Below are 10,436 nucleotides of genomic sequence, written 5' to 3'. Positions count from 1 at the left end.
TAAAAGCACATGTCCCTTGTGAGAGCAAAAATGAATAAAAAGTGGTAGGTTGTTTGTTTTTAATAGGGACAAAATGAGAAATGCTCCCCTACTGATAAGTGTGTGGACAGCAACATTGTACTTTCCATTGTTTTGGCAGGCGTGGCACTTCTCCTGCAGTTGTCATCCCTGCTTCCTGATTTTAGGATACATTTGCATCTTTTGTGCAAAACAGAAGTACTTTATTTCAGAAATAGCAAAAACCACTGCTCTTCATGGAGGGGGAAGAGGGGAGGGATAACATTTGCCAGGCATAAAAACGCTGCTGATAAATGTGAGTTCCCTACATCAGAATTCAGAGTAGGGCTGAATGAACACTGTCTCTGACTGAAGTGGTCCGTGTGTTGCACATCACAAACTTGATTCTCAGTGTCTGGCTCATCATGAAGTAGATTTAGCTCTCACCTAGTCATATATGCAGCTGTGCCCTTCCCCATTCCCTTTGTAAGTGAATGGGCACCACTGTCTCCTCTGCAGAAAAGTAAAGTGCTGCAGTGAGGACGAAACCTGCCCAGAACACCACATCTCCTTGCAATCTGCAAGGCTTCTGTTCACACGATGGGCATTCTGCTACTTTCAAGTAAAGTCAAAAGATTCTCAGCTGGCTCCCTTAATAGAAGATGGGCAAATCACATTCATTCAGCACAAGTGCACTACACAGACATTCCCCAAGCCATGCACACAGGCTAACTGAATGCATAACTTTATTAAATAAATGCTTTGTCATAAGAAAAGACAAAGATCAAAGAGTAACATAAATTATAAGTTGAATAAATAGTATACAGCAATCTTCACTTTTTAATAAAATGTGAGATTCTTTTTTTTAAAGTACAAAATGCTAAACAGAGCAATTACACTCCTCATCCATTGTCAGTTTTTTCACAAACTGCTCCCCCCCGCCCCCCACCGGTAAGAGTATGAATATTTTTTGTTTACTGCAAAAGAAAAAAAAATATTCACAGAGCTACTGTATGTATGTAAAGCTATTAAAAGCTACCGTAAAATGTGTAGTGAATAATTCTGCGTAATGATTAAAAACCAGGTAGGATACTCGGAATCATGTGTGTATTGTTAACTGTGCTACTGAGGGCAATAACTGCATTGTAGAAGAGCTGTCCCAGTGGTGTTGTGGGAGGGGCTGAGAGTGGATGGAGTTGGAAGTTGGGAGTGCTGCAAGCCCCCCTCTCCTCCCTGGGCATTATCTGGGATGCTCATACCAGGAAGGTGGCCTGGGACTGCAGTGACCTGTCAACTGCTGAAGTTATAGATGCTCTGTTGAAAGACAGAAAGAGAGAGAGAGAGAGAGAGAGAGAGAGAGAGAGAGAGAGAGAGATGAAGTGGAGAAATAGTGCAATATGCTCTTGTACTAGTGGTTTCAAAATAAAACTGTCCTCTGCAACAGTGACAAGGAATATCTCAGCTTGAAAGGAGGTCTTTGCTCCCCTGGATATTGTCGTTTGTAGGCTATGATGACATCCACACCGTATATTTAAACCATGTCTAAAGCCTGTGGTTTCCACCCCACCCCCCAAGAGAGTTGAGTGCTAGGAATTGCAGCTCTGAGAGCAAGAAACTCTCATTCCCAGGATTGCAGGAAGCCATGTGATTCAAACATAGGATATGCATGTGACCTGCATCAGCTGCAGTGGGACCTTCTAAGACTTTAAAGATCTCTATATGCTCCTGAATCCCACTCACAAAGGTCGAAAGTGAAAGCTGCTTTGGAGATGAAAGGTATCTCACCAATTGCCTCCAAAACATTCTCCACACTTTCCCTGTGCACAGTCTCTGAGATCAATGTCTCTGAAGGGGACTCCCCCACTGCGTTGTCTTTTAAGTCTTTTTTCTCATCACCTCCCACCCTGATTCACTACTCTGGATGGAAAGCTCTTTCTTAAATGAAGTAAACTGGGCGAGCCTTTTCTCCTTGGTCAACAATGGAGACAGTATCCTCCTCTTGAGGTGGCATAACTTTCATCTCCTACCAATGGCAGCTGGAGTCTTTATGGGGGATCATGGGTAACTGAAGAGGAAAAGCGATTCAGGCACAGAGTCGCCAGCCAAAGGGAAGGAGGGAAATCTGTGCATTCAATGGCAAATATGCCATCTTTAAAGCTTATAACATAATGGAATTGAGCACGCGTCAAAAAACATGGCGGGTTGTCTGAGTCACTCACCAGTAGCTTATGGTTGGGGGAGATTATTGAGAATGGCTTGCCAGAAGTTGGCACTGTAACCAATGTAACACAAAAGGCTAATAGAAATGAAGGACTAGTAGGAGGGGTAAAGAACAAAGACTTATTCTAATAGCAGGTGCTATTAGAGTAATGAGATTCAGGACTTTTCTTCTAAATCCGGCATCAGTTCTAACAGGTTTTGTTTCCCCATAGTCTCTTATGCCTTGGCATCTACAGGTTGGAAAGAGGTTCCTCTGCCTTTGACAGTTATAGGATCGTGAAGGTTTGTTGTTAGGTATGAATGAATGAATATGATGAATAAAGTAGCCCAAGTTCTCAGTCCTATTTCTAGCCATGTTCTACAGACTTTGGTCTTCCCAAATGTTGTCACCAGCCTGTTTGCAAACACAGTTTCCCCTCTGCTCTTAGGAGGTGATCATGCAAAGGTGATCATACAAACTCTGCAAAGGTCATGCCAGTGGTTAGCTCGAGACCTCTTGAGGGCACATAAAAATGTCAACCCACTTTTAAGGTCTAGGGTGGCAAGTTTAGCACTTTTGATGGGAGCATGGCTTTTGGGGAGCTCTCCCTTTGATGGAAGTGACACTCAGGTTTGGGAAGATTCCCTAGTCTGCTCTGCAGGGCCTGTCAGGAAAAGGGGTTGTGTTATTTTTAAAAACCCTTCCTCCCGGAGAACACTGTGAACTTTTTGTGACAGTATTCACTAGTACAGAGTACTGACACCTTTTTTGGGGGGGGGGCTGCCCATGGACTTTAATCTCTGTATGGGTACTAGCACCTCATTTTTTTTAACCAAAAAGAAAAGCACTGGCTTTGTAGGATTGAGACTGGGGCAGCTGCTTCCCTGCCTTTCAGCTGAGATTTTGAGTGCTGCTTTAAGAAATCCATGAAGGTTGATCTTCTAATGGTGAAAGTCTACATCAGCTTTGGGTTCTCCATACTTAAACAGCAAGGATGAAAGATGTGCTCTCTCCTGGAAAATCAGCTGTGGCCAATGCACTTGGAATGGTTTCTGCTACTGCAGTAGTCAGCAAAGTTTGCAACCAGGTAATGGAACTGTCCTCAAAGGCATCCTTTGAGCTTATGAGAAAATCCTTTTACAATATGAGTTGGCAGTTAGGTGGGAATATTATGTACTCCAAACCCCGTCACCTGCTTGCAATATCTGTACTCTGTGACTGTGTGTGTGTGTGTGTCCAAGAGAAGTGGGAGATGAAGTGGCTATCTCCATGCCCTGTTTACGGAGTAAGAAGGGATCTTATTTTCTATATAGGGAAAGGTTTTCAAGTTTCAGGAAATAATAAAAAAATACATATCAAGAAGGAAGGAAGGAAGGAAGGAAGGAAGGAAGGAAGGAAGGAAGGAAGGATAGATAAAAGATGGTTTTGGTTGAAACCAGTCCAGGAGTGCCAAGAGACTGCCTCTACCAATTGGGGAGAGAAAAGTATTTTAGCAACATTCTTTCATCTTATGCAACTAAGGCTGCAATCCTTTACCCATTTACCTGGGAATAGGTCCCTCTGATCTCAATGAGACTTCTTCCTGAGTAGACATGTGACGGATTGCCCTGTAAAGATATATATTTACACCACACACTTACACTGATTTAGGAATCACTCCCTCCTTTCAGGGAACCTTAGGAACTGTAGAAAAGAACAGTCCTTAGGCTTCTTTGGCAAAAGCCATGACAATTAAATTGGTACAAAATCAGCATAACTTTGTAGTGTAAATTTCCCATAATTTCTTATGTGCCCAGCACATCTCCTGGCCCTTTATATGCTATGTAGATTATATGTGCACTCTGCTCCACTGTCCTTTCCTCCTTGTAAATCTTCTTTTGACAATAGAGATTTGTTTTTAAATCCAAAGGGATTAAGTTCATCAGCCTCTTTGCAGCCCATAGTCATTCTACCATGGACCTTTCCCATGTATTCTTTAGACCTAGAGAAAGTGCACCATACGTGCCCTGGAGCAAGCAAAATGGATTCAGTTCTCACTTTTGGAAGATGACAGAATTCCCTCTTGCCTTTGTTCATACTGAACATGCCATGGAGCAAGCAAAATGGATTCAGTTCTCACTTTTGGAAGATGACAGAATTCCCTCTTGCCTTTGTTCATACTGAACCTCATTTTTTCCAAAGAGATAAGAAGCCAATGCTGAGCTTTGCTGTAGCATAGATATCACCAGGTTTCATAGGACCACTTTGTCCCTCTCTGTAATGGCTAGAATGGAGAAGCCTCCTGTATGAATTACCCCTGGAAATGTCAGGATCAGATTAAAGCCTTATATAATCTGTTGCAATGACAGGGACCATGCAGCCCTCCAGTTGCTGCTGGCCTCCAGTTCCCATTAGCTTCAGCCAGCCTGGCCAACAGTCAGAGATGACTGGAGTTGTAGTCCAGCAACATCTGGATAGCCCCAGGTTCTCCATTTCTGATCTACTGGCTTGGCCATTATGGTAGTTCGTTCTCAAGATACACTTTATTTTTGGTGCTACCTTAGGTCTCCCCCTTTTGGAATACTGGCCATAATCACAAGTGTGAACACCTAAGGGACCAATGCCCACCACTGGGGCTGTCCACACAATCTTCTATGGGGAAGGACAGATGCGGTCAGGACCTTTCGTTTACCAACCAAGTCCCAATACAAGTGATTTATCAGCCCAAAGAAATGAACCACTTGAAATGAGAAGAAATGCTTAAACAATTTCTGTCCTTCTACTTCGTAGAAGACATCAGGGAAAGCCCAAATGTTGCACACAGGTGTCTTTCATGGAGATCAGGATTATGACCATTGCTGGGGGGGAGCATCTCAGGTCGCCTATAGCAAGGCAACAAGGGCACTGCCCCTTCTTTCCATCATTACCACAGATTTGCTCCCTTACCCAGTTCACACACTTGTTGACACAGAAGCACAATTATACCACCTTGGTAAGTACAGAATTTCTGAAAGGGACCATGATTCTCCTTCTGTCCTACAAGCTCTCTTGACTGACATAGATGATCTTGTTGCCAGGGAACTGGGAAAGAGCTACCTAACTAGGGGTATATTGTTCAGGTTGCATTGTCAGCAGAGCATCCAAGGACTTATCCAGTTTAGGAAAGAGGCACAGCCAAATAATCCAACCCAAATGCAGGTAGTAAACAACAAGGCATTTCTACCTTTCCACATGCTAAATCAGGGTTGTGGGGGAAATGGGACTTAGGCTCACCCATTGTGATAACAAATGTTCCAGTCAAAGCACAGTTCGGCCTTCTGTTACACAGGAGCTTGTGGTAGGTTTAGCTTTGATTTGGAGGAGAAAGGGTAAAAGTCTCACCACTGCTGCCAAAGCCCAGGGGAAGGGATAACTGGAATATCTAGCAGTCATTTACACTTTCCAGAAAATCTGGATCAAAGATGGAGCTGAAAGGATGGAGTGGGCTTTGTTTGCAATGTTGAATTTTGGGGCAGGAATTCCTCCCAGATGATTAGACTTTTTACCTTGGAAGGATGTGTGTGTGTGATTCCATCTCCATATTTCCTTGTCTCTGCACAAAAGAATGGGTGTTTGCACACAGAAATGTGGAGAAATCTCCCCACCCTGCTCTCTTCTATAGAAGACAAATCAAATCTCCATAGAGCCAATCTGTGGATTCCCTGATCCAGATTTTCTTGGCCAGTTCTCACATCTCTGGGAAGACCCCAATGGTTTGTTGGCTTTCATCTTTGTTCTGGAGCTGATCTGAACACTGCTGGGAGTGAAGGGGGTGATAGAAGAAAAACCCACCACAGTCACTTTCATGCTGTAGCCATTCTGCCAGGACGATTCCTCATTTCCCTTTCTTCTGTGCTTAGTAGTGCATGTAGCATGTTGTGGGTGTCCTCCTGGTTCTCCTACCAACAGCACTCTTTTCTGACACTCAGCAGGCAGTGTGGCCTTTCTCATCTGCCTGCAAGCAAACCCCCCGGTCCTCTCTCTGTCTCTCTCCATGCTTCTGATTAGCATGTTGTCCAGAAGTGCTTGCAGCCCACCACACCAGTGTCCTCGACTCCTTTGTGTCCTCCTCCAGGAAATCACCATGGGTTCCATTTCTTTTGCACCCTCAAGTGGATTGCATGTTTCTGAATGGCTACTATTTTGGTGATTTTCCCCTAATGCTAGTGACTTTGGATGGGTAATCCTTTCTCTTTCTCCCTCTTGTCATTTTCTTGCATTCTCATTCACCATCCTGAGTATAGGAAAGATCCTTGTCATGGCAATGTCCATGGAGACATACTGAGGAGCTTAAAAAATATTAAACAATATATATTGTTTAAAATGGCTTTAGTGGCATGCCCAAGCTTGGACGTGAAAGTTGTCAAATTATTGTATTCTGCAGGTGATTTTTTAATTTGTTTGCATAGCTTCTTCTTTCCTGGCGGAGACTGACAGCAGCACAATAGGCAGAAATTAAGCAGGTGCAGCTTTTTTCCAGCACAAAAGATGTACTTATGGGGACAAATTAATATGTACTGAATTTCTGCCCGCCATGCAGCAATTTCAGAGTCTCTTTCAGGAAAAAAAGGTCTCAACCTACTCTCAGTCACTTCGTAGACATTGAAAGATGGCAAAATAGTTTCCTTATCTGTGGACTAGATTTACAAATCTAGTGTGCATGATTTTATGAATCATGTTTTAACTCCTTCGTATTGTCCTTGCTCAGGGCAATGATTATTCAGCATTGTGTGGCTATCCACAGGTCGGTTTACATAATTGACAACAAGAAAAATATGCTTTAAGTGCCTGCAGGATACCTGACATGCTATTGCTTCAGCTTGAGTCATGATCCTGCAAATACACAAACCTGAATGCCTTTGACTTACACAAGAAACTGCATAGAGGTTTGTGGGGCTTCTTGCATGATTGGAGGTCAAAGGACTCTTCTTGGAAGAAAGGGGACTTGTTCAACAAAGAGTAAACATGTGCACCACAGCTGTATTTACACAGGAGAGGGATGGACAATGACACCTCAAATAATCAGGTCAAACCTCTTACTTAACTGCCCAGGGAAACAGTCCCAGCAGGACCTGAAGAATTTTGATTTTTAACCAATGGTTTGACTTCACCCTGCTGTAGGTTCTGATGTTCTCTGATCCATTTGATTTTTATTTGAAAATAAAATAAGGGAGAGAGAGCAAATAAAACCTTAGCCCTGGGGGAAGGAGTAGAGAAATGACAACATTGAAAAAAGAACCTTGACAGAATATATATATTATGTGTGTGTGGATTGAAATAGTGAGTGGCCTGCTTGTCCTAGGATTCTGCTGGTTAAACTAAGTACTTCCCAAAATCTTAAGGTTTCAAACCCACCATAGTAAAAAAGGGGGGAGGGGAAGAAAACAAAAACAAAATTCAAGTGCTTCTGAGAGCTTCCTACATTGGTGCTGTCTGGGCGGCTGGATGACAATACTTTCAAGCATGGCGGCCTACAGAGTTATCTTAGAGCCATGTCCCAAGGGAGGTGGTGGCTGCCTTGTCATCTTCATCTTCTGCCTCCTTCCTTCCTTCCTTCTCTATTTATCCATTTATTTGGCTTCAAAGTGTTGCCTTTTCTTCTTTAGTCTCTGCCGTTGCCATTGAGAGAAGTTGATGATAATAACCGTAGATTCCGAGGTCCTCAGTTTCTTAAAATGAGATGAAAGGAATCAGTCTCCTGGGCACGTCATGAGGTGTGGGTGGGTAATGGGTGGGTGGGTGGGGGAAAGGGCTCTGGCAGGGAGAGGCAAAGAAGGATAATTCACTCAGTGTTGCCACTGTCAAAGTTGTGACACTGGAGGTCTCCAGCTACGTAATCCGTTCCCGGCAGCTTCAGTCCATACTTATCCACGCACCAACACAGTCCACGTTTTCGGCCCCGAGATGGCTTGCACTGGAGAGAGGGGGATGAAAAGGGTGGAGAGTGAGTGGAGGGCGTCTGGGATGGTCACGCCTCCCCTGAGAGGAAGACACCCCCTGCCCACCTTGGAGGAAGTTAACCTTTGAATTAACCACCTGGCCTGCTGGTTAAGGCCTTAACTAGACTAGAACCCCAAATAAGCACAGTTTGCTTCTGGGTAAAGGAGTGGGAGAGGTGGAAACCAGCCTAGCCTGCTCCTTTAACTGCAGCTTAATCTGAAGAAATAAACTTTTTCCAGCATGGAGATGATGAGCATCATCACTTGCAAATTTTGGTGGATCAAGATGTAGGTTAAGGCAATTAACTGTGGGCAATTGTCCTGGGTCTGCTGTAGGGTTGCTTGGGTTCCTAACTACACATGATGCTAATGGTGTCACTTGCAATCGTATTTTTTTTTTAATTCATTTAATCACCTCCTGCGCCACATAATGCTTGGCTCATACAGAGCATAAATCCATCCTTGGTTCAGACCAGTGTTCTTCAACTTTGGATCCTCAGACGTTGTTGGACTACAACTCCCATCATTCAAAGCTCACAACAACACCTCCTGCCACCCCTAATGGGTAAGTGAGTTTTGAATGATGGGAGTTGTTGCCCAAGGTTGAGGGCCCAAGGTTGAGGGCCCAAGGTTGAGGAACACCAGTTTAGATTTTGTGGTGAAATAACTGTTAGGAGACTGGGTCAATTGACTCGAAGCTGTTTGATGGGGAAGAGCCCCTGCTGTCTGTACCCCTGGACCACAAAGCAGAGCTTGACTCCAAGCAGAGCTTCTACCTGTTTCCTCTTGTAGAAGCCTTTCCTGTCACAGTTGGGAAGGTGGACGGCACGGGGGATCATGCGCTGGCTTGATTTGAGCTCCTGCAGCGATGCCTCCATCTGTCTACGGCAAGGGCCCTGAAAGAAGAGGAGAGAAAGCAATCAGGTGCTGAGGAGGATGAAGCACTGAACTCCCAAGATAAGGTCAGATTAAGCAGAATTCATTAAGATTAGTAGTGTTTTCTGCATGCTTATCTCAGTGAGGATGTGCAGATTGAGCCAAGAGGCAAGCACATGGGCAGTGGTAATAGTGGTGAGTTAATGGGCACACACACAGTGCATCTTAGCCTGGCAAAACCTGGAACTGGCACTGCTTGGAGGAAACCAGCTTCACTATGTGGTGGGCAGCTGAGCACATGAAGGTGGGTGGAGGAAAGAGTCACTATGCAGAGTGGGCTTTGAACTAGCAGTTAGAATTGTGCCCGCCAGCTCCATGTTTTCCACTTATCAATATCCCTCTCTAACCATCCTCTACCAGCATGGCAGTTATGGTGGGAACATAGATGGTAGGAAGAGGGGGAGGAGACAAGACATGGAGCGAGAGAATGAAGGGCAAGAGCACATGTGATACAGGGAAGGACCACACTTACCAGTTCAAACTCTGGCCTCAGCTCAGGGGCAGCAACGCGAGGGTGTGCCGTGTTTTCTGCCCCACCAACGAACTTGGATGAAGTCAGCTTCTTCCTGCGATCCTTCCTCAGGGCCTCTACCTTGGACTCAGGGAGGCGCACGTGTCCCTTGTTCCTGTGCGGTTTGGAAGGGTAGGTCTCCTCTGCCATTTCTGAGGTGGTTGGGTCCTCATGCTCTCGGGATTCTCTTTCTGAATGGGAGAAAGCAAGAAAAAGAGTTGCTTCTTGGACTTTCATCCATGTCCTTGAGCCACAGCGTCCTTCTTTGCTCATTGCTTTCGTAACAGCAGTCTCAAGATCCATACAATGCACCATCTGTATTTGTGGAGCACATGAAGCCCACATTCTGAGAAACCTCACATATTGTCAGGGACTGGACAGAAGGGGAATGGTGGGAAGCGCCTCCTCAGCCTGGCCCTTCTAGAGAAGAGGAGGACAGTATAGATTTACAACGGTGGTTTGTGGGAGGTCGTAGCTCAGAGGCAGATGAGGTGAAAAGCTGGTAAATAATGGGAGAGGAGCAGGAAGAGGAAGAAGCATCAGGGGGAGAGACAGTTGACAGACTCAGCGTCTTTAGAAAACATTCCAGATCCCTCTTCTCCCAGAACCCGGCAGGCATTGAAAGGAGAAGAGTTTTCATGGGCTAACTGGTAGAATCCACTTTGGCAGGTGCATGAAATGTTATCTTTAGTTGAAGCATGTGGGTGAAAAGTGGAGAAATATGTGAAGAGTGGGATCATATGGCAATGAGATGCAAAAAGGGAGGAAAAATGGGGGGGGGGAATAAGGATGATATGTTTCTGGATAATATGTTTTGTTTTAATTTTGAATAAAA

The 10,436-nt window shown here is 44.6% G+C and overlaps 1 protein-coding gene across 3 annotated transcripts in view; it reads right to left on the bottom strand.

The window, feature by feature from the left end:
- Positions 1–726: 726 nt before the first annotated feature.
- The window catches only part of IGFBP5 (insulin like growth factor binding protein 5), a 45,214-nt gene continuing 35,504 nt past the window's right edge, over positions 727–10,436 (bottom strand). The window contains exons 2-5 of one of the 3 annotated variants that reach the window (XR_014522921.1): positions 9,563–9,792; positions 8,931–9,050; positions 4,346–8,129; positions 727–4,263 (exon numbers count right to left, since the gene is read on the bottom strand). Coding sequence is in view for 1 of the 3 variants with exons in the window: in XM_083491341.1 (XP_083347467.1) it covers positions 7,998–8,129; positions 8,931–9,050; positions 9,563–9,792 (482 nt within the window). In the remaining 2 variants the exon portion in view is untranslated. Of the gene's footprint in view, positions 8,130–8,930; positions 9,051–9,562; positions 9,793–10,436 lie in introns of all 3 variants that reach the window. The other 2 variants (XR_014522922.1, XM_083491341.1) reach the window with 2 other exon arrangements.

Source organism: Podarcis liolepis (assembly GCF_965112155.1).
Source record: "Podarcis liolepis genome assembly, chromosome: 1".
Lineage (NCBI taxonomy): Eukaryota > Metazoa > Chordata > Lepidosauria > Squamata > Lacertidae > Podarcis > Podarcis liolepis.
Note: the sequence above shows the minus strand (reverse complement) of the source record. Positions and strands in the feature narration are given on the sequence as shown.